At 34.4% G+C, this 26,138-nt stretch overlaps 1 protein-coding gene across 1 annotated transcript in view; it reads right to left on the bottom strand.

The window, feature by feature from the left end:
• Positions 1-26,138, bottom strand: part of GRIK2 (glutamate ionotropic receptor kainate type subunit 2) — a 533,321-nt gene that overhangs the window by 48,435 nt on the left and 458,748 nt on the right. Inside the window, exon 17 of the mRNA XM_036768273.1 lies at positions 1,819-2,044. Within this exon, the coding sequence (XP_036624168.1) occupies positions 1,819-2,044 (226 nt within the window). The remainder of the gene's footprint in view (positions 1-1,818; positions 2,045-26,138) is intronic.

The raw sequence follows: 26,138 nt of genomic DNA on the forward strand, positions 1-26,138 counted from the left end.
TATAAAATGCATATTACCCTCAACTGAGCAAAGGTCAATGTAAATAATTTCTTATTTAAATCAATTTGTACCTTGTATATATGTATTTATTGACTGACCTTGACATAGCAGTCCATTTGCTTCTTCTCTCTTTGGGGATATGTGCAGGCCTACTAAGATTTAGACGCTAACATCTTCCCATGGCTTTCAGCAAGGCAGGATTAGACTGGGACCATTTTCTTTTAAAAGTATCATTCCTCTTTATAGTTTAAGGAAACTTGCTCTGGCTCTAAATCTCCAACAATACAAACATATTAGCCTCTTCCATCTCTAGCCTTATTTAACTAGTTTCCACGACTTTGACTCTAAGCAAATTTAAATTTTATGCTGTTGGATTTTTTTTCAATAGAAAATTATGGATAGAAATGTCCCTGAAGATCATCTAGACATCTTCTTTTTATGGATAAGAAAGCTGAGCTTCAAAGAGATAAGGTGATCTCACATCAGAAGCAAGAAAAGAACAAAGAAATAAAGGAAGGAATGAAGGAAGGAAGGAAGACCTTATTAAGTACTTACTATGTCCTGGGTACTATACTAAGTTCTATATAAAACACTGTCACATATAATTTTTATAACAACTCTGGGAGGGTGGTTCTAATACTGAAACAAAATGAGATTTTGTGACATGCCCCAGGTCACAAAATTAGTATGTGTCTGTAATGGTAGTCAGGGTGGTGCTTTTTGCTGTTCTTCTCTTAAGTGCCTTTAATGATTCTTGCCTTCAGAGGTAGTGGCAAGCAAAATGGGACTTTTCACTGTTCTTTTTTTCAATGGGGCAGGTACTGTGGGATCTTTTGCCTTGGAATATTTCTCAGCTGTTTCTTACCACTGAGGCAATCAGGAGTCATTGACTTGAATATGATGTGATACTTGGGATGGGGAACTTTCACACACCCAGCCTGGGTGAGGTCAGAGCCCTCAGGGTTCTGAAAAGGATATAATTGAGAGGAGCTTGGTGTTTGACTTTTGGGGTTCACTCATGGAAGGAGTGTTGAGACTCCGGGCAAGCCATTGTGACTGGTCTCTGGCTTTGCTAACCCAGACTCATTGGTTCTTTGGTAACTATGAATCGTGATTTGAATCAGACAAGGTCTGTCTGTTGATGTTTGTAATTTCTGTTTGTATTTGCCTTGAAGTTCAGGGGGCTGATCTTTTCCCCCTGAACCAAGTGAATGATACATGCATGTTTGATTAAACTGAGATTTTTAACCCCTTAAAGTTGCTTTCCTTAGAAAAGCAGATCAAAGAACCTGTGTTGCCAACCCTTCCTGTGTGCTGGTTGTTGTTGGTCTTACACCCCCATGGTAGCTGCTAGTATATTGTTGTTACAGTGTCTAAGGCTGGATTGGAACTCAGGTCTTCTTGACTCCAAACCTAGGGCTCTATTCACTCTATTACCTAGCTACCTCCACTAGTAAGTATTGGAAATGGGACAAGAACATAGGTCTCCCAACTCAATCTTCTCAAACTTATTCTGTATGTAGTAAACAGATAAAATTATTTTAAAATGAGCTAGTTGTTAAGAAGGAAGTAGGCAATAAGAATATGTCATATTTATGTACATTTTTACTACTTGTATAATGATGCACTCTCCATTTCCACATAATCATTCAAATTTAAACATGCAAATGTTGCCCTGATTCTACTCATTCCAAGAGCAAAGCGTACTGCTGAGGTCATACAGAAATCCTTAATGGCATATGGAATCATAATTTTTTCCATCCTCTTCCTGCAACTAAGATTAATGAACAAAGTACAAATAGCTGACATGTAACCTACCCATGGGAGTGCCAACGCCATAACCTTTGGAGTCTATAAGGCCTCCAATCTGTGTCAGGTTACAGTTCCGCTGTGTGACAAACTCAATGGTTGTTGACTCCATTAGGAAGGCATAATCAGAGGTGAGTACACGCTGGATACCTTCTTCATTACTTTTGACAAGCACTGACTGCCTCCTGCTACTCATAAAGGCCCACATTTTGTCATAAGTGGAGATTTTTGATTTCTGCAACAAAAAAAGAGGAAAAGACATTTTTTCTAATAACATAAAAGATTAAAAGTCCTAGTTCATATATGAAAGTTGTAAATGGAATTGCTCTAAGTACAATTGCATTATATATTTATGTTTAAAATATACATGCATGTATCAATTATGTATATATACACACATGAGTGGATATCATCATATGTAATCTTTTATAAACCATTATTATCAATGTATCATTTTCTTCCACAAAATTCTATGGCCTAATAAACTTTATATGCTATAGTCTGCTAATATTGCTTGGAAAGTATCAATGGTAAAATGGGAAATTTAAAACAAAATTAGTAGAGTGGTATGTATATGTACTCTTTAGGCAATACCTCATCTGTCATTCTTAACCTTCAATATTTTGGTTTCTTTAACTTTGGGAGAGAAAATAGGCAGGATTTTCTTCAATGAAAATGGCTCTATAGCAACTGTCACTTTAACCTGCAAAGAGACATAGACTTCTATGTATATATTAAAGAGGCTAAGGGTTATTTGTTCCAGATAAGTATGAATTTACATCACCACTGAGATACATTCTATTAATTGTGAAGTTTATTTCCATTTGCCACATGACAGCAGGAAATCTTTAATTTGAGTTATTGAAATAACCACAATAGTCAGGACAAATAAAACTAAGTACTTTTATATTTTATAGACAAAGCTCAAGAGAGCTTAATCAGGGTTTCACTGCTAAAGTGGAAGAGGGGTTATCAACAGAATGCACTGATAAAACATGCATTTGAAGAGACTAGTTCATACCTACCAACTGAAAGCTGATTTGACAATCACTATCCTTGACAACGTGTCATAGCCATATAATAAAAAAATATTTCTTCTACACACCAGACCCATATAGATAGGAATGATAATATCGTATTCAAAAGTGAAAGCATTTTCTCTCATATGAAATTATAGGAACTAAACTGGTAAATTAGACACAATTTGATTTTTTGCAAATTCCATTCATAAACATGAAATTGCCATTTTATTCACAAAAAGCCAGGAGAAATGGTACTAAAAAGGATACTGTGATGACAGTATAAAAATTAATACTGATAGTACTGATGTATCAAAAAAAATTACATACACAGACATTACTTCTAAAATGAATAAAAGCTCATAGATATTGTACATGTAAATATATCCTCCAGAAAAGCACCAAAGCATATAAAAAACATATGGGCTCATAGTTTGAGAGAAGGCAAGGAAAGCATCTACACTAAGATGACTAGAATGACAGATGTTAGCAGATGTGGAGATGTGCCAGCTTCCTCTAGAAAAGAAACAAAGTCTTGCAGATAGAAAATAAATTAAAGGAAATGATTCAGGATATGATGAAGTTTAGAACTAAATCATTAAAACAATTAATGAGAAATAGTCTGTATTTATTTATCTACCTGAATAAGTAGAATATTGACAGACACAAAATAAAAGATTAAACTTCATTTTCAAGGCTAAATAACATATCTGGATTATTTTTCACATTTCTAGAAAAGTCAAGGATGATATTTAGAATGAAATCATCTTAGTAGAATGAAGGGACAGTGATACAGGTTGAGAATAGCAACAGAAGGCTTTAGCTGCATTTTATCCATATTGAGGAGGATTTGGAATCAGATTCAAAAGACTATCACAAGTGATTGAGATTTTTTGTCCATTAAGGTTTGCTTTGTTTTAAATATGGGCACTTACCAGAATTGATAAGTTGAAACTAGATCATCCAATAGAAAATAGTTTGATATCCAAAGTGGTATGATTATTCATATGCTATTTGTATAATTAATATTGTCATGAAAGGAGGAAATGTAATTTGTGTTACTTGGATTCAGTAGTAATACCCAGAATAAACAAAGATTAAAAGTGGGTAGAACAAAGTATTACCTAAATTATATAGATAATTGCTTCCAAACTCTGCTTCATTTTACCTGTTACTGTAAAAGTGTGACCTTTCAGTAACCCTCCTTGCATCTTACAAAAGTCTGTTGTAGTTGTTTTTACTTTTGTGACATGCTACATGTCAACGCTGGCCATGGCTACAGTCAAAAATACTAAGCAATAATCTATAAAAACAGGTATATTTGTTTCAAAGTAAGATGGCTGGTATTAGTAGAATAAATGGATGGCATGATATTAAATTAAGGACAGAAGAGAACACAATCGTCAATAGAAAAATAAGATATCTTCCCAAAGAAACAGGATATAAAATAGTGACATAGAGAAAGAAAAACAATTTCTCTAAATAAATGAGTGAAAAGACAAAATCTTCCATCTGTTCGCTTGGGATTATGTCTGTATAACATCAACATAATATTTTATCCAAAACAAATTAATTTACTTTAAGTTCAATTCAAAGAAAAATACTATTGGTTGAAGGAACTAGGTACCTAACAGAGTAAGCACTTGCTAAGAAAAGGACCATTTGGAGGTTATCTTTGGAGTAATTTATATTCATAGAATTAAAATACAGGTAGCAAATATAACCATGAAAAATGACTGTGGAACTAGTATGTATAAGAAAGTTAAATAGAACTATCCATTCTAAATGGTAAGGTGTCAATATTATTAAACTACTGCTAAATAATACCAAAGCACAGTGCAGTAGTAAAATCTTAAGGATTGTACCCAATTTTAAGAAATTTACCACAATTTTAAGGAAAATGTACAAAATCAGGTAGACAATTATGTGGAGAAGTACATCAGTTCTGTATCCATTAAAAAAATAAAACTGGATGCTTTATTATCTCCTTTTATCATCAAAAACATCTTTCCTAGATGTTGTTTATATATAATCCAAAGAATCTTTATGGGAACTCTTTCCACACATGTAAAATCACACAACTAATCCATGCCTGATCATTCATTGTGACTATTGAATATATTCATAAATGTTGTCATTATGTAAACACCATAACTATTAGACCAAAGACACAGTAAGCATCAAATTCTTCATTTTTCATTTGCCTGAGAAGGAAGTTGAATTTGTGTTTGTTTAGGAAAACATGCAGAATGTTCCTGACACTTTGTCATTACAATACCCAAAGGGTACCATTATCAAAGATGTTCATTTCAAATACAATTGAAAATCCATAAACATTAAGGGATGTTTGACACTGGCATCTTTTCAAATGTTATTCCTTTGAAAGAAATCAATATATAGGAGTGTTTTTCTGTGCATTATAAGATTTTAAATGATATGTACTGTGTTACTGCAGGTAACAACTATGTTGCCAGCAGCTGCTGTGGGGGTGTAAGACCAATAACACCAGCACACAGGAGGGTGGCTAGCACAGGTTCTTTGATCTTCTTTTCTAAGGAAAGCAACTTTAAGGGGTTCACAGTCTCACTTTAATTAAACATACATATCTCATTCACTTAGTTCAGGGGAAAAAGTCAGTACTCTGAACTTCAGAGAAAATACAAACAGAAATTACAAGCACAAATTATATAAACAGAGGAAAATAACACAAATCAACAACAAATCAATGTCTGACCAAGACATTAAATACGTAGTTACCAGAGAGAGAAGTACCAACATCTGGGTGTGTGTGTGTGTGTTTGTGTGTGTGTATCCTATTTAAGGTCCTGGAGCTTAGTGCCTACTTAGCAAAAAGGTGTGGGAAAGACCTTTAATCACTAGCACCACATCATGTATATTGTTTCCAATCAATGACTCTTGATTCAAACAAAGGCAAGACTCAAAGGCACTTGACTATCTTAGTGCTGAAAAGCACTCCAAAACAAAAGACAACAAAAAGTCCCACTCTGCTTGTCATTACACTGCCCCTTCATTGGCCGAAGGGAAATACTGAATTTATTTTCATACAAAATCATTGAATGTCTTTCCCACAATAGAAATCTCACCTTCCTCAGATTTCCTTTAGCAATTACTATCTACACTAATTTAAGCACTTCATTATATACTGCCACACTGTATTATTCCATTATCCCATGTATGCTCCATTTTTCCAACAAGATTGAAAGTTACTTCATGATGGAAATATTTTTTAATACTTCTGTACACTTCCCTCTAATTCTCCTCCTCCCACACCAATAGCAAATGATCTTATAATGAATCAGAATTGGTATGTCATGAACTTTTCTTCACTTTCTGCAGAAGCCTAAATTTGTAGATTCTCCTAAGTACACTTAGCTGGCAAGTTTTCTCAAGGACTTTCCATAAGAAATACTAGTGGGAGTCAGATACCTTCAGTTCAAAAGGAGATCAAAGGAGGGTAAAATGGTCTGGGGGGATATATCTCGTCTAGTCTTTCTGACATACAGGAGCATTAGAGAAAAGTGGAAATATGCAGCTTGACACAGTGGAAGAAACTCTGGTCAGGAATCAAAGGACCTTAGGATCATATCACAACTTTCTTGGTCGCTACCTATATGACTTTGAGCACCTCACAATCTCCTTAGATCTCAGCTTTGTCTTCTGCAAAATGAAAGGATTGAACAAGACAGATCTGTGAAATAACTTCCTTATTACAATTGGGGTTGTATTGTAAGGAAGAAATTATGCCACAGATAATTAACATAGATTATCTCCTACTTTGGTCCCTATAGAAAGTACCATGGGGACACAGATAGGGAGGTGAATGAAGTATAGGTTACGACAAATTCCCCTAAAAAAGGAAAACTCAATCAAAGCCAGAATTCAAGGATCTGTGAATTTGTCAGTTTGTAATTCTCCCTCAGCTGATACAGACTATAACCCTGACACAATTTAGGTATAACTGTATAAGAGTTGCTGTGGCCAATGAGTTCACACTGTAGCTGGGGATGGGCCTTTCCAAAGTTTAGTAGGCAGGTCCTTGGACAATAGACATACAGTAGGTCACAGGTCCATAGTTTTGAAGCTTGGTAGGACTCTCGAGAATCCTGAATCACTACAATAATGGCACTGATGAAAGACTTCAGTGGAAACTGTATAAATTTCCATTACCGAATGCAGAATGCCTGCTACATGCTGACAGAAGGCACTGAACAAAATCCTATTTATTTGGATATTTTAATGCATGCTAAATATATATATATGTATATCACATGTGTAAGGGGAGAAAGGGGAGAGAGACAGAAAGAGAATTGTGACTATCTTTTCAAACATTTCAAGATTTCTTAACTATGGTGACTAATTTGGCCTGATTGCTAGAATATATCCTCACCCTGGACCCCACAAAGTATATTAGAGATGTTAGAGAAGCACTGTGGTATAGTACAACATAGTGGTTGGAGTCAGAAGACCTAGGTTTAAATATAAGCTTGTTACTTTGTTGTTGATCAGTAGTTTTTCGATTCGTGACCTCATTTGGGGTTTTCTTGGCAAAGATACTAGAGGGATTTACCATTTCCTTCTCCAGCTCACTCATTTACTCATGTGGAAATTGAGGCAAACAGAGTTAAGTGACTTGCCCAGGGTCACACAGCTAATAAGTGTCTGAAGACTGATTCGAACTCAGGAAGATGAGTCTTCTTGACCCCAGGCCTAGCTCTATCCACTGCACCACTTAGCTGTCCTGATCTTGTTACTTACTGCCTATGCAAATGGAAGAAATTCACTTAAGCTTCTCTAGGTTCCAACTTCTTCCTCTGCAAAGTGTAAGAGTTGAACTAAACAGTTTTTAAGATCCCCTCTAGCTCTAGACCTTATAATGACACTTGGCATAAATAGATACCTAAGTATGTTGTTCTGGGCTGTGAAATCACACTTTCACTTTAAAAACCTGTATGTAGTTATAGAGGCACATAGAAAGGAAAGTTGACCATTTATAATATCATAAGCACAAGGTGGCGCTGAAGATAGAGTCAGGAAGACAAGTTCAAGTCCAAACCAACCTCTGATACTAGCTGTTTGACCCCAGGCAAGTTACTTAACCTTTGTTTGCCTCAGTTTCTTCATCGATAAAATGAAGACAATGTTAACAACCTTAGCTCCCAGAGTTTTATGTGGATAAAATGAGATAATATTTGTAAAGTATTTTGTAAACATTAAAGCATGATATAAATATTATTATTATTATTATTATTATTATTATTAATGTTATTAAAGAATATGGAGATCTTGAAAAGTACCTGGTATAACACCATAATTATACAAATAACAGATAAAGTAACTTGTACAAGGTGACATGGCAGGACAATATGGTCTAAAATTGGGTCTCAATTCCCTATCAAGTGCTCTTTCTATAATGACACATTGACTCTATCACTTTTTTTCCCTCAACTGTTTCTCAGTTTCCCCACATGCTGGGACAAAGACGCATTTATATAAAATGAAAAAAAAGATGTATTTACAACTAAGCTAGAAATCATCAATTAAGTGACTATGAAAATGAATTTGAAATTAGCATAAAGTTAATGCCTAGTATGAAGCCTAAAAGAAGAATTTGGGATTTATTTTTTAGCCAATTATAGATATTTAAGTGGACAGAATTCTTGGACACTAGGAAACAGGCTCCGTTTTTTAAAACATACAAAAGTCTCTGGAGTAAAAGAGGATAATTTCTTTATGTCTCTCCTTGACTGAATAAACTACTTAGCATCAATGATTTTCCTATTCTCTCATTCCAGGCTTATCTAAACCACCTGCTGATCTGTAATTGGATTTCCTAAGTACAGCTACATGCCAGGAAGTAGAAGCCCTATGCAAAGAATCAGTCAGTCCCAAGGCATAGCACACCTCCCATTTTAAATTAACAAACCCATACACTACCTTACAATATAATCTCCCATGAGGATGAAGAGCTTGAACCAGCTGATTGGGAAATACAAACTCCTGGCTATAGTCTTTTGCTTTTTGATTTTTTATGTCTTATTTCAATAACAATAACAATACCATTGACCAAAAAAAAGTCCAAAATACCTAGTCGCCCTTTTGTTTAGTATTCAGCCTGGTTTAGGTACACATGGTCCAGTCTACAAATTATCCTGCCTCCAAGTTCTCATTGTGAAATGAATATTTACCAGGGAAGTCAAAAGTATAATACTAATACTAATAATAATAATAAAGTGCTAGTATTTATATAGCACTTTAAAAATTATAAATTCTTTTCCATATGTTATGTCATTTGATCCTCACAAGACTGTGAGGTAGATACTATTAGTATACCCATTTAGCAGATAAGGAAACAGACTAAGAGAAGTTAAGTAATTTTCCCAGGGTCACATGGTTAGTAAATTTCTGAGGCAGGATTTAAGCTCAAATCCAACAATATTCATTGAGTCATAGAACTGCCTTCCTAAATGAGATGATCAACATATAGAAGTACTACTCTATTTCTTTATCTGGACACTGAGGATACCTTGGATTCTTACCAGCTATGCTGCCTTTGCATCAAGTTTTCACAGGTCTGCCAAGCTGAAAAGGCTTTCACTTTGGTTTTGGCAAGACTCAAGCACGTGTTCTCTGAGGAGTCACTTAGCTAAGGGTAGAGAGGCTCACCACCAGAAGACAGGCAAAGATATGATTTGTATGGATGTGTTGGGTGGGGTCAGGAGGTCCACAAAAATGTTATAATAATTCTATCCAAAAAACTCAATGTTTTCTAGACTTTATATATATATATATATATAATATGTATATATAATATATATACATATATATACACACACATATATATGTGTGTGTATATATATATGTATGTATTTTGCCATACTAGATACCAGAGCAGCTTCCCTTGAATTCTCCTCTCCTCCTCATTCATTTCTGTTCCCTCAACTTCTTAATTTCATTTAACTGATATTTCATTGACTCAGGATGTTGATGTCTGGGAGCATTTACATCATCAGACTGCTGAACCTGGTAAACTCTCATGTAAACCAGCTGATTAAATTTCTGCTGCATCAGCATCAAACCAATCAAAACCATTCATATAGAACTCTCTCCTTTGTAATGGCAGTTTTCATGGCCCATAGAGCAGAAATGAAGAAAGGTAGGAAAGGTGCTGCTGTCAAGAAGAGAGTTATAAGCAATAAGGAATGCAGCACATGGAAAATTATTTTTTCTCATGTGGCAGATATGCTTACCTTTTTTTTGTTTCAGGAAACATAATTCAACTTAAATATTTAAAAGTCTTTAAAGGAAATTAATAAATGGATACGTTATTAACCTATCAGCTAAGCCAATAGAATTTTACATTAATTTTTTTGATGTGGAAATAAGTTGAGACTTTGTCCCTTCAGTCCACTAAAGCATTTAAGCAAACTTCCTTATCTTTTAAATAAATCATTTTCTTTCTTTCTTTCTTTCTTTGGTGGGGAGGGGGGAGGAAGAGGAAATAGAAGAACAACTTGATTATGTATACAGAGTATTAGAACTGAATGCAGGCTCAGAGGTTTGCCTTTGTGAGATAATACCTTTGGGAAAACAATTTACAAACTTTCAAGCACCATATAAATATTATTATTATGGAAAGTCATTTAAACTCTCTAAGACTCAGTTTCCTCCCCCATAAAGTGGGGATAAAAGTATCTTCTGTACCTAAACTTAAGGTTGTTAAGAGTCTTAAGTGAAACAATGTAGTATATATATTATATACCCATATTTATATAAATATTAATTATTTTATAAACATGTATATATAGCATTTTGTAAACTTTGAACATTATATAAATAGGGGTTACTAAATCTTATAGTTTTCAGCTTTTTGAATGAGTTTAGATAAAGGCAGTCCTGAAGGAAGCCACTATCCTGCAATTATCCTTCAATATTCAATGCCCTATGGAACACACTGTTGTTCAGTCATTCAGTCATGTCTGACTCTTCATGGGTATAGGGTTTTCTTGGCAAAGATACTGCAGTGGTTTGCCATTTCCTTTTCCAGTGAATTAAGGCAAACACAGGTTAAGAACTCTATCCACTGAACTACCTAGCTTCCTCCATGGAATACATAGATGACTAAAATACCTGAGTGCTATAGTTGAACAAAATTATTTAGTTGAAAGCTCAACCTCTGTAGAATAACTGAAAGCATCACTGGTACAACTTCAGTAGCGTACTGAATGATAAAGATGATATCTCTCTCATTCTCTTCCTGCTTGGCTTTGTTATACTCTGCTAGGATTATATTTTGAAACTTTTCGTCCTGTCTAATGTGGTTATTGTAGTCATTCAGTCATTCCTCAATGGTGTCCAACTCTTCGTGACCCCATTTGGGAGCAAGGACACTAGAGTGTTTTACCATTTCCTTCTCTAGCTAGATAAGCAACTAAGGCAAACAGGGTTAAGTGACTTGCTCAAGGTCACACAAGTTCTGAGGTGAGATTTGAACTCATGAACATGAGTCTTCCTGAATCTAGGCCCAGTGTGCTATCTATTATGCCAGCTAGCTGCACCTACCTAGTTTGGAGATTATGAATACTTGGTGTGGTGACTGACATCTCTTAAAATGTTATTCTTAATTTTTGAATTGATAAATGACATATTCACATCATCATGGGTGACAGTTTAGTCTGTGGAAAAAAGTTACCCTTCTGTGGTTTCTGGTGGTAATTCTCTGACACTGAATTAGCACCATAATCTTTCATTTCAACAAATTCTTATTATAGACATTTGCTTGATGTTAGACATCATATTATTAGAAAATCTAATGGTATTGGCTATTACCAACTTTTGTTATTTTCTTTGACCTTTTTTAAATAGAGACTTCAAGATAGTGTGCCTGGAGATTCATTATGTGCAGATAATTTCCAAAATTCTTATGGTTCATTTCATGCTTTCGAAAGTGTACATTAGGTAATATTGTGTATGTATGCATTGGTTTAAATACATTTGTTCCATTCCGTTTTGAGTTCAGGATGCCAGTAGTTAAAGCCATTTACACAAACTAATATAGTCAATGCTTAATGTTTCATGCCTGGAGAGTCCAAGATACTCATACATATTACCTGCCTATCAAATGGTTCAAAGAAATTGTGACTTTCCTTGTTGTAGAGTAAGAATTCTACACTGTTTAATCCTAAATGATGTTTGGATAACAATTTAGAAAGATCCATGAGATGAAGGTGCTGTTTAATACAGATATATGTGTACATATACATATATGTATCTATAGTGTCATACAGCTTGATGGCATCCACATTCATCACATGACTAAAAGCTGTTTTGATTCAATTTCCTCTTTAAAATCCATGCTTAGCTCTATCTAAGCAAATTGTCATGGATTTGAAACTAGGTAGAACCATTTATGAGATTAAACTATCTTCCTTAAAAATGCCATATTTCACACCGTATTTCATGCCATATTTCATTGTTCAAGACATTATGCTTTAAAATTGCAAACAATTCTCCATGTGGATTCCCATGTTCTTGCTATGTTGGGATTTATTTCATGTGTTTGGAGTACATCAACAAGCTATGAGTAGAGATTTAAGTCAAAAGCTTTGTGAGTATCCACGAAAACATTTTAAATGTTATGACAGTTTAATTATCATGGCATTTTATGTTTAATTACCAAATCAATAGCAAGTTGCTCTTCACAACCCTGGAATCTTTGGAACATGCCATTTTTTTCCTCATCATCAAAAATATTACTTTTCACATAATTATTTTTGGTTGTTTTTAGTGATACAACATGTGAAAATTTTGTTTAAAGCACACAAACATACATGAGTGTGCTGGAGACAGTTCATACCAGCTTGCAAGAGCCAACTGTTAAATTTTGATGTGAGCATTTATACCTCAGACATTGGCAAATGCTTTAAATCAGGGCTTGATTCATTGTTTTGTGGATTGTCTAAATTTGAAAAAGTGATGAAAATGCTAATAATGTAAATTAAATTTAAATGCGTAGTACACTTTTTTCTGATATCTAGTTGTTAACATTTGGTAGTAAACCCCTACAAAAATGTAATTGACCAATATTTGAAGGTGTTCTCATATTTTGGAAAAAAAATATGAGATGTCTTCTTTTACTATAAGTGGGATTAGGCTTATGCCCAAGAAGATGTTGAAAAAAGTGTTTTGCTAGCAATCAATGTACAAGTGAAGTGTTTGAGTTAATAATTGTAGGTTGTATGTGGCTCTGACATTTTCCAGTTTTGTAGAGAAGCTAAAGTATCAGTCATCTTCCTTGACATAATTGCTCCATCCTTCATTACAGAAAAGAAGCTTTCTGTTTCTTGTTTGATCCAACTTGTGTTTTTGTTATATTAAGTTCCTTGCAACTGCATAAAGTATCAACTTTTTCTCATCCTCTTTCTCCAAGCATTCGCTCTTCTGATTTCTTTTCTCCTTAAGACTGTCATAAAACAGTTTTGATGGATGTCTATTTGTTAATTTGTTCTTTGCATTGCTTTGATTCCTCATATCACCTTAACTTTATGATTTTAGGTTTTAATAGGTGATTAAAGGAATCAAGAATTTCATACATGCATATATATATATATATATATATATATTCACACACACAAATGTATACCTATTTTTTTAATTTTTAGATTTCTTTTTTGTCCCTTTAATTGTGTAACATAGCAGTCAAGTTTTCTCCAGAATGTACCAGCTAGATATTGATATAATATTACTGTGTTTTTCCACAGATCTTCAATAACTCTCTTAAGATACTTTTATCAGGGTGCTAATTGATTCTTCTCCTTTAGGGATATTCCTTAAAAGCTTCCATCTGTCATTCTTACTGTGGCAACAAATGTAGCATATTCTGCTGAGTCCAAGTCCAGGAATGTTTTTATATTTTATTTCCAACACTGTAGAAGAGTGCATTTGTTAATGATTTATCAGGCATTGGTTTTTAAAAAGTCATTGTTGTGGTATATCTGCTAATAGGATTCATGTTATCAAACTAAAAGAGGGCTTTTCATCATTCTAGTCTAAGTATGCCTATCTCCAATAAAAATAAATCTGAGATGGTGGACATTGGTTTTGTTATTATATACAATTTGTTGAGTTTGCACTAAGTGAAGACTTTCAAAGGGTCTTCAACTTTTCCTTCCTTAGATTTTAATAGCTCATCTATTCCTTCTAATTAAGAGGATTTTTGTTTTTCTTATTGTTTTATGCTGGTTGGCAATATGTTTTCCATGTATTAGAGTCCAGGGTACCATTGACAGAAAACAATATAAGGCCTTTGCTTATTATTGAAGAGAACTATTCAGTTTTATGGTATTATGATATAGTACTGATGCATAATTAAAATATTTAAGTCATCAGTCTATTTCTTGCTTACATAATGGACTACCCCATTTAGTGAACAATGCCATAATCTAGTAGGTATATTCCATATTCCAGCAGGGAGGGTATCTGGTATTTCTGATTTGTCCTGCTATATCTTACTTTTTTGGTATCAGATACAAAGGAGCTCCATGCTCCTCTATGTCAAACTCATCATTATAACTCTTTTTAGTAGAGTTAACCTACAACTTACTTCACCTATTTCTTAGATTCATAAGGTCACTTTAATCACACTGGTTATGGTGCAATGATATCTCTAGAGTCCCACTGGTCAACATTTCGGTATTCTTGCCAGGCTATCAGAGCTGCGATTGCAATCTCAGGTCATGCAGGACCCCTGTTGCATATCGTCCTACTTGCCATCTCCTGACTTTTCTATTGTCCCTCCCTTATGGCATGGACAGTGGGTGGCTTTCAGAGATATTATTGTCATTATTACTGTTGTTATTAGCCATCATTATTATAAGACTTTGGGAGACCTCATTACATATATTGTGGAGACCTAATAAAATAATATGTGTAAATCACTTTGCACTTAAATCACTTAAAGCATTATAAAATGCCATTTTATTATTATTGTTGTTATAAAGTAAGAGTAGCACTTTGCACACTATAAGAAGTTTATTAATTTTATTAAAACTATAAAAATAAAATTTCATTGGCTTTTAAAAGAGTGTCCCCTGAACAAGTTATTTTAGAGAAATGAATAAATTCATCACCCCGCCTCATTCTGCTTGCTCTTATACAAATTAGAATTTCAAAGTCAGCTTTGGGACACTCTAGTTTCTTTTATATTAAGAGCACCCCCACCTCCTAAAGTAGCAAGACAATAATGGTCATAATATTTGTATTATCTCTTGAGAATGGAGCTAAGATTTAGCTTTAAAGTTGATGGTCAGAAGGAAAGTTTATTTAAATCTCTTTAATGAAGATTCTCAAAGATAAGTCTTATTTTAAATAGACCAGCCACACATCAGCCGCCACAAGAAAACTGTTCATGCAACATTTTGCAATATCATTGTCACACACAATATTGTAATTAATTCCACTGCTACTATGGTGGGAAGAAAACTACCTCGTTAGGCAGTTTCTCAGACTTAAATCACTATCACAAAGAAATAGCCTAATCGTGACCTTAGCATAGGTTTAAAAATAAATCTCAATAACCAGTTTCTCTGCCCTCACATCATAACTTAATGCACTATATCTTCAGAAATAAACATTTCCATAATCCTTTATAATCCATAAGACCTAAAGAAATTAACTGAAATTCAACTTGTATGCTGGACCCAATGAAAAGGTCCAGCACTAATCTCTGACCATTCTTCAGAGCTCTCAGACAAAATCTGGTAGCAGGAAGGCAGTTCCTCAAATTGTTTCTTTCAAGTCCATCCCAGACCACCAATTCTTCAGTGAATGCTACTTCAAATATTTGCTGATAACTAGCTATAATAATATTTCTACCTCTTCATGAAAAATGTTACACTTATTAAACCCTATGTGTCATTTGAGTGGAGCCCACACTAGCAAAGGGAATTTGGCTCTGGTTTATATTTTATTTTTTTTTATTAGAGAAAATAAATTATCAACAATACTGGAACATATGTGCTAGGTAAGACCAGCTGAGCCCCTCTCTGGAATCATCTGACCTTGGGCACAGGAAATTAGACTTAATTCAGGAAAACAGGACTGAAGCCATATGTGGTTCATAGCAAAGGTGGGGCTGAGGCTAGGGAAGTGATCTGAACAGCAGTATGTTGTTAACAAACCTGTCAGCCCTCAGAATAACTCTGGCACTTCTATCTCAAAGGCTCTGCAGTGTCTTAAACAAGTTATTTGAAGAGATGTCCAATGAAACAGAGAATTGCTCTTCTCCATATTGTAAGGCCACAATTTTACAAGCATCAAAAAATTATTCCTTGTATTTGACTATTAAATGTTGTAGAACTGAATTTTATCTTATTTAGAATTCTTGGCAATTATTCTTATAGTCATTTGAATATTTTCTAGTGCGAGATCTTGAAATTTCCTTCAATGATAAGCATTTATTAAGCACCTAAAATGTGCCAGACACTGTGTTAGGCCCTGGGCACATAAATACCAATAACAATAATAATATTAAATTCCCTAACCTCAAGGAGTTTACATTCATTTATATCACTTATGTTATTTTCCAAGTCTATACCTTTCTGAAAATGCTGTAAGGGCCATATAACTAGTTAAGATATATACACAGCTGTGATATTATGGTAAAGAATTCTAAATCTGGAAGGAGTCATTTGGCTCAAATTCAAACTCATCCACATACTTCTACCACATGTGTGACCTTAGCAAAGTTGTTTAAAGTCCTTGCATTTGTTCCCTAACCTGAGGATTAGAATAATAGTATGGGTAAGTTGATAGTATCGAAAGAGGCAAAATATAAAAAGTTCTTTATAAATGGTTGTGTTACTTAAATATAAAATAGAAGGCTACGATTTTCATATAACTAAAATCAGGATACATTGGTCCTACTGACTAATAAACTATAGCCAGATTTTCCTAGCTGGTTGCTGTCATCTAACTTCATAGAGAGATAGACAGAAAGATAGAGATGTATAGATGTAAATATACACATATCTATATGTGTGTGCATGTAATGATTTATTTTCTACCTACTATACAGGTTTTTTTAGGCTCAAGGTTTGTGGAATTATTTTGAAAAAATAAGGAATTGGTACTATTACTAATGCTTTGTATTCAATTGATATATGAAGCCTGTGGTATAATTTTAGAATATCCCTGGTTTAAATTGCTCTGTCGTTTCTGTGCTAGCTGCTAAAGAGAGAGGCCCTAGAATACTTTTTAATCTTCATGGGTTGGAAACTGAGGTCAATACCTCTCTGTGATCCCAAGTTTTGAAACAAGAAGCTTATTTGAAAGCCTGGGGCCAGACTGAATACAGGTAAAGTAACAGACCTACCTCTAATAGTCTCATTCAATGAACCTCATTCCATGGAATCTAGGCCAACTCAGAATCCCGTTCTGTTATATCATCTGCGATATAGCTTTTATGTCCAGGGATTTGTAGTTCACTCCACTCACACCCCTCCTTATTGGTTTCCTAGATCACAGATCACACAAGCTATTTTTATTCTTTCATCTCTCTCTTAAAACACCCTGACCCCTTCATATATCTTCCTTGATATCATGAATGAAAAATCAATACTTGCACGATAGAGAAGACTAAGTATGTCAGGACAGTATTCATCTCTTACTCAAATTGAAATATAACCTCTTCTTATTTTTCCCAGTAGTTTCTATTGAGAAATTCCACCCCATTAATGAGGGCTTTTCCTTCTACAATCTTTATCACTATTATTCCATTTTCTTTTTTTCTTATCTTCAAACTCACATCTCCCCACCCTCCTTATTCCAAAGTTACATTAACTGCTTTCAGTTATTTGTTTTGGAATTCAGAGTTAATGTCCTCAAATATGCAGTCTATACACTCTGATTTTAATTTATCAGACCAACTACATCCTTGCCTTCTTTGCAATCTGTTATCAATTGTTCCCAATATATTGAAACTTTCTGTAAGGTCACAAATGATCTTATCTGTCTTTAATTTGTAACTGTACCTTCTCATTTCTTTATGGGGGGGTGCATTTCAGCTGCTTTTAAATTAAAAACAGCGTGTCATTTTAGAATCTAAATGAAATAAAAGGCCAGCAATATGTAGAACATCTACTTTGCCAGTCATAAAAGCAATGAATCTAAAAATATTTCCGTAAACTAGAAGAGAACCATAAACAGGATGAAATATAAAAATTTTCATGAAAAAGAAGAGAATATTTTTTTAAAAAAAGAAAAAAACTGGTGATTTTAGAAAAGACCAAGAAAAAAGCTTATTCTAAAGAAAAATGACAACCACAGGGCCTGAATAATAGTAACTGAGGTAACAAATTCATGTGAACTGAATAATTAGAGGAAAATAATTGTTAGACGTAATTGACACCTGCCAACAAAAAAGTTGGTATATTCTAAATCATTTTAAAAATATAAATCTGCAATAAGAAAATATAAAACAAATAGGTTCAGAATAGCCAAAGACATGTAGTATACTAAAACAACCACAAAAGAAATCCAGGTAAGGGTTTGCCACCAACTGGAGAGGAGCTGAAATCCAGAACAAATATTTTGGAAATCTGTAAATATACTGTAATATTATAAAAGTATTTTGACTAAGAGACGAGACTGTTACAGACACAGTGCCGGATTTAAATGTAAAAGTTCAAGTGGCTGAGATGGCCTAGGACCCAATAAGGCTTCCCTAGATGTTGGTAAAGCCCTGGCTGAGGCCTGAGGAGCCCAGTCCAGGAACAGGAAAAAAATTCATTAGGGATCCAAGATAGCTATAGCTATCTGAAACACAATGGAATCTACTGCTATATGAAAGGAATCATGGCAATGTTAATGATTTTGATTTTTTTGCCTTTATTTGTAACACATAAGCTCAAATGAGATAATATTTTTAAAGCACTTAGCACAGTGTATGGCACACAGTAAGTTCTATATAAATGTGTATTCCCGTTCTACTTTCTCCTTATATCCCCAGTGCTTAGCATAAGGCTTGGAATATAATGAATACTTAATAAATGCTTGTGGATGGACTAAAAGCATACCACACATCATCTTATTAAGCTTCTCAAAGCAGTTAGCAATTAGAAAGTACTAGGTACAGACTTTCTAGAGACTTCGCCATATGAGTAGTACCAAACCACTCCAGTATCCTTGCCAAGAAAACTCCAAATGGGATCATGGAGATTTGGAGACAACTGAAATGATTGAACAACAACATTTAATGCCTACACAACCAAACCTATCCTTGATGCTTCCCCATTAAGCCTAGAGTTTAATGTTTTAGTTCTTCTTATTCTATTGAAATATCTTCCCCTTTGGTAAACTAAATCTCACCTTTTCTTCAGGAACTGTTCCAACTCCAAAATGTCCTATCCTTTGCAACCTTGGTGTTATCCTTCTCATCTGGTCTAATATAATATGCCTCCTAATTTGTCTCAGCCTTCTCCCATTCTGATCCATTCTCCAGACACAGACAGTTGCTAAAGTACTATTCCTAAATTTTAAGTCTGATCATGTCAAACTCTTTCCTCCCATTAATAAGCTCCAGCAGCTCCCTATTATTTCTAGTTGTGAATATGAACTCCTCTGTATGAGATTTAAAGCTCTTCATAAGATCACTCCTTCTCTTTACAGTGTTCTGACACATGACTCCCCTCCATACTTGCTTACTTGTTCTTCACCCAATCCTCTATCTCCCATCTTTGCATCAGCCGTCCCCTCCCACGGCTGGAATGTTCTCCTTCCTCACCTCAGACTCTTACTCATCGGCTGGCTTCAAGATTCAGCTTAAGTTCCTCTTTCTGCAGGAGGCCCATTCCAGTCCCCCAGATCTGGTGCCGTCCTTTAAACTTATCTTGTATCTACTTTGTGTGTATCTTGTACATGTTGTTGTCATTCAGTCATCTAAGTCGTGTCTGATTTCACGACCCCATTTTGGATTTTCTTGTCAGAGGTACGGAAGTGGTTTGTAATGTCCTCCTCCAGCTCACTTTACAGATGGCAAACATGGTTAAGTGAGCTGCCCAGGGTTACACATTTGAGGCTGGATTTGAACTCAAGAAGATGAGTCTTCCTGACTCCAGGCCCAGCACTCCATCCACTACACCACCTGGCTGCCCTCTCATCTTGTATATACCTATACCTATGTACCAGCTTTCTCATTAGATTGTGAGCTCCTTAGTTCCTTGAAGAAAGGAACTGTTTTGAGCTTTCAAAATTATATCCACATTACTTAGCATGGTGCCTAACACAGAGTAAGGACTTAATAAATACGTTTTGTTTGGTTGATTCTTTCTGTGGACTCTCCCTTTAAAGTAATCATCTCCCTTTCAAACATTACTTATATAATAAAAAATAGAAACTGTATCTTATAGCCCTATCCTCTCTGTTCCATGCTAGTTTGTTACGGACCCAAACAAAGCATTCTTCCAAGTTTTGACTCTTCTGGCTTTCCCACTGCTATTTCCCCTATTTCTTACAAAAAGAGAGAACTTCTCATTCTTTATATCAAATATTTTATTATTGGTGTGGCCCACAAAATGTTGATTTCAGATCACACAATCAGAAACCATTCTTCCTAGCACACATAGCAATTTTTTACTCTTGCACTAACCACAAATTCTCCACAACCAGTAAGTAGATTTTGTCATCATACCCAATCTCAATACAACTTTTGAAAACAAATGTCAAGGAAGAGTGTTGATGCTACTTTTGCTCATGACATATGGAGTTATGAGTTTTTTCCAGCTCAGTCCATAGCTGTCAATCCTTCAACAATTCCATGGTTCATATGCCATAGATTACTAGGTTCTGACTTGCTAGATTTCCTGATACAAGGAATAGTACAAACAGTTCCTCCATGTTCTTAATGCTTCACCACTAAGTTTAAACCTTAATGTTTTCATTCTTACTCTACTGAAATGTCTTCCTTTTTGGTAAACTAAATCTTACTTTTTCTTCAGGTACCATTCCATCTACATATTTCCTGTCTTTTGCAACCTTGCCATTATCCTCACCCCATCTCCTATAATATGCCTCCAAATTTGTCTCTTACCCCAGCCCTTTCCCTATTCTGGAACATTCTCTAGACAGTCGCTAAAGATCCCTAGAACCTAAGTCTAACCATGTTAAACTTCGCTCTCTCATTAATATATCCCAATATCTCCCTATTCTTTCTAGGTACAAATATAACATAAAATCCTCTGTTTAGCATTTCAGTTTCTTTATAACTTCATTCCTTCCTGTTTCTCCAGTGTTCAGGGAAAATCTCAGAGTTCATCTAGTCCAAAGGTTCTTAACCTGGAGTTTGTGAATGTTGTTTTATTTTTTAATTTTATACCTGGATTTTTAATATAATTGGTTTCTTTTGTAATCATATGTATTTCTTTTTCTTAAAATATTATTCTGAGAAAGAGTCCATAGGCTTTACCAGCTTACAAAAGATCCATGACATATTCAGGTTAAGAACTCCTGATCAAATCTAACCTGGTTCTGAAAATGAATAACCGACTGCTGGACAAATCCTCTGAATTTTATACCATCACTTAAAACTCAATATTTATGAAACTAATATGAACAGGATATGGACAGGGAAAGCACTCCATACCATATCTCATCTCTCTGACTTTATACAGAATAAAACTGCACCAAGTTTTTTGAGACACCCTGTATATTAGTCAGGAATTCTTAGGAGTGGGACATATGTTATTATTGGTTTCAATTCAAATGGTTATGTTTGTAAGTACTTGGACTACAAATTACACAAAGTTCATTGTATTTTCAGAAATGCTTTCAGGAAAACCTGAAGGTTTGGGGGTTTTGTTTTTGTTTTACATGTCTATTTAATTTCCTAATGACATGGAGTGGTGGAATTAGCACTGGACTGAGAGCGGGAAGAACTCAGTTCTAGATTTGTTTTCCATTAATTAGCTGTATGGCCTTGGGGAAGTCATCTGACTGCTATAGTAATTGGTTTCCTCATTTGTAAGATTCGGTGTTTAGATGAGACAATTGCTAAGGTCCTTTCTATTTTTAATACTGTATGATTCTAGGATATTTCTGAGAATCACATTCAGAATAGATTCAGTTTCAATATAATTTCAAATCTGTGCATACTATAAACCACTTGATTGTCATGTGGTCATTTGCCCTCTATTTTTAAGTGGTAACCAATTTAGTGTCCTTGCACATGTAGACTTTAACAAAAATAACTGTTACCAATTTTATAAATGCATGATCTTGTCTCCCTAAAACAGAAACCCATTTTCAAATCAAATATAGAAATAAAATGAGTACAAAACAAAGTGAATGTTTAAGAATCTGTAAAGGATACAGTTTTCAGCACTGACATTGAACATCTCAAAAAGAACATGCAACATTTGAACAAGAATCCTAATCTATGCAAATCAGTCTGAATCATATCAATCAAGAAACTGTCCTAGATTGTTTAAACTAAGGCTCTATTGAGGAGCTTTTGATATCTGCTAGTTAAAACTCTGGTTGAAATTACAAAGTGAAGTGATAGTTTAAAAGAATAGTGTTCACATAAGTTTTTAAGGTAGAAAAAAACATTTAAGTTTTGGTTGAAGGTTCAAGGACTATTCTTTTTATTATTCTAACTGGATAACTCATCTTTCATAATAGACAGAAATAGGAGTTCAACTGTGACTAAAAATGCATGAGAATTAGATATGGGTGAACATATTCAAATAAAAGAAAGTCTGTCTTGAAATATGGTCCAAAATTCAAAAATCGAACTTAACTTCTAGAGGCCCTCATGAGAGAGGGATGAGAGAGACCAAGAAATCTTGGCAAAACTATGCATGCATACACACACACACACACACACACACAGAGAGACACACACAAACTGCATATATACGTGGCTTGAATTCTACCAGCAATGAGTAGTACAATTTTTAAAATAAAAATCAATATGAGATTGGCAGTGTAATAATCACTATTGTTATCCAGAATAATTTTACAAATAACAGAATAATTACCTAAGTAGAAAGTGAAACTTGGTTAACGTAAGATACATATTTTAAACTTTTAAGTATATTAACTGTTTATGCTATATTCAGTGTTATCGAATACAGTCAACAACTATTAGAGCAGAGCAAATAAAAGGCAAGGTTAGTCCTAATATCTAATATAGCCTAGCAGTAAGATAACCATATTTACATACATACACTGTATGATAATAAAATATAACCAATTCCTAGTAAGTAATAAGACCATTTTTAAAAGATTACAACAATTTAATTTCTTTGATTCCTAATGAACCTGTACATGTAAAATTCCAGATGGGTCTTTCTACCTCTGCCATCATACGAACTATTCTTCCCAAATGCAGATCCCTGTTTTTGAGAATGACTCAACAATAAACTGCTTATATTTGAAACATAACTTCACAAAACCTGAAATGGACATACTACCCTGAAACACTCCTTTTTACCCCTTTTGGAAGCGTTGGTATTCCACCCACACGCAAGGTCTGAAGCCTTTTGAGGTAACATGGTTTAGCGTAAAGCATACTAGATTAGAAGTTAGAAGACCATGGGCCAAACTCAGCTTCCCTTACCTTCAGTTCCTAACATGTAAAAAGGTGATTAATGCCTGCTCTGCCTGCCTGACAGTGTTGTTGTGAGGATCAAGTAATATACAAGACGTCTACTTTATCTAAGTAATCATTATCAAAGTATTAAGTTATTGAAGTTGAAATCTGAAGCCAAATGATAGTTTTATTGGTGTAGGGAACTTGCACTGAAGGAAACCAATGTGTATTATAGACTACGAGAGTTGACTGAGTCACTGAGAAGTTGTGGATGGCCATTACATAATTAATAAAAGTACATTTGAACCTAGGTCTTCCTGAAATGGAAGTCAGTTCTCTAGACATTTCAGGTTGCCTCTTTCTGAGAATGTATAAGGGAACAAAGAAAATAAAGTGAAGGAATATACTTTGGGTGTCTCTGATAAAAGGGATACCCAGATAAGGAAGCACCATCTACCAATGCAGGTTGCTCTCTAAATTTATAGTCTTAAGAGAGTTGCCTAGAATGCTGAGAGACTGTTACTTGATCAGGGTCAGACAACAACTATGTGCTAAAGACCAGACTTGACCCTAGGCTATTCTGGTTTGGAGGTCAACTCTCTAACCACTGTACCATACTGCCTCTCTAAAGAGCTGACCACTTATAAAATTAGTTCTCATTCAATCATCCTTCCTCAATTAACAATAGCCTCTATTTTTGCACATTTCTACCAGGGTCAGCATTTCTCTTGGTCATTCTCTAGTTCAGGGCTTTCCAACCTAAGGTTTTTATTGAAACAACAGACAATATATTTTGATTTTCCATTTTAGTGAGAGCTCTGTGGTAGCTCAGCTTTGTTTACTAAAGCATTTATGTAAATTTCTATGCTTTTAGGTGGGCTGCATAAATCACAATGCTGGCAGCATGAGGCCCAAGGGCCAGATTTTGGACAGCCCTGCTGTAATTGATTGCTAGTAGGACTTCAAAAAGGAATGATTTGAACATCAAACAATTAAAAGAGAAACTTAGAAAAACTGATGAAGTCATTGAACATTTTTGCAAAGACTTCCTTTATAATTATGCTACAAAATTCAGACATGAAGTGAAAAATGTGTATCATTTTGACAAATAATTTTGTTAAAATTTCCAAAATGAACAATATTCACTGTTATACATATCAGCACAGTGGTATTGATAATTTGAATATCATTAAATATGAGATACAGTAAAACCTATTTTCATAATTTTAAAAAATTTTTTCAAGTTAAAATTCTAATAAAACTTTTTCTATTTCATTTTTTATTATCAAATTGTTGGTCACTATCCTAAGTAGTTTCACTTTAGGAGAAATTCCTATAATACAAGTGAAAAACTCTGTAAAATATAAAACACTAAACACAGTAAAGTCTTATTATATTTTTTTATCCAACAGCTAAAATCTGTCTATCCAGAAACCATAAGTTGCCACTAATTTTATGTACTAATTTTATTAATTTATTTTTACATGTACTAATATAATTTCATTAAGATTTTAAACACAATAAAGCATAGACAATAAATAATGTACTTACAATCCATAAACCTCTCATAGGACATAGAAGTCCATCACAATTCCAACTATTATTAATATGCCGAGTTCACAGAAGGAGAAGGGAAATGGATAAGACAGAGAGACAGAGACAGAGCAGTGTAGTGAGACAATGTGAAAAGAATGTTGGACTTGGAACTGGAACAAGACCTTGGTCCAAATTGAATCTCTGATATGATATACACCAATTATGTGACTATCATAGGAAAGTCACAACCTCTATACATACTTCAATACACACACACACACACACACACACACACACACACACACATACAACCTCAATATATACACCAACTACCTTGTGGTTGTTGGGATGAAGGTGCTACATAAACCATAATATGAAATAAAAATGTGAGCTATAGATTAATACTATTTCTGAAATTAATGCTGGAGAATTGTCATTTTTTTTTCAAATGGTGTTTTCCCCCTCTGGCAGAATCACAGATTTAAAGAGATCATTAGGTCATACTTCAAACCCATTTCACTGCCCCACTCCAGTGACTTCTACTTCATTCTAATACTTCTAGAATGTTGACACTTGCTAAGTAAAATAAAAGATGGCCAACCTTTTCCAAACCGATTACTCAAATCCTGCCTTCTAGCAATTAAGATTTTTTTTTGGCATAGTGTGTCATAGCTACAATACTGCCAACTATGCTGATGATTCTACAGAGCATGTAGATGTAGAGGACAACTGCCATTTCTCATAGGAAAATGCTATCTTAATACCTTAGGGATTATTTTCTGCTTTTAATCTGTCCATCAAAAATATATCCTGTCAGGTAGGCATCAGGCTGAATGTTTTTCTTTTTAAGTGAATAACAGTTTAGGCTGTATAGCACTGAATCTTGGATACATTTATTTCCATTTTTGCTTTTCTAATGAAGCACACAAGTAACCTAACCCACAGTGCTACCAGCTGATTCTAGTGAATTGTATTTGCCAACAAATATCTGTAAATATATCTAAACTAAAACTATTCTATCAGCTTTTTTTATTGAATTATTTCATATACCTCAATTATTAGGAATGAACATTCTGCTTAAAAATAACTGCTTAAATCATTTTATAGCAAAATAAATCAAAATAGCAGAAACATTTAAAATGAAATATATGCTATAACTATGTACCATA

Source organism: Trichosurus vulpecula, chromosome 7 (genome assembly GCF_011100635.1).
Source record: "Trichosurus vulpecula isolate mTriVul1 chromosome 7, mTriVul1.pri, whole genome shotgun sequence".
NCBI classification, from domain to species: Eukaryota; Metazoa; Chordata; class Mammalia; order Diprotodontia; family Phalangeridae; genus Trichosurus; species Trichosurus vulpecula.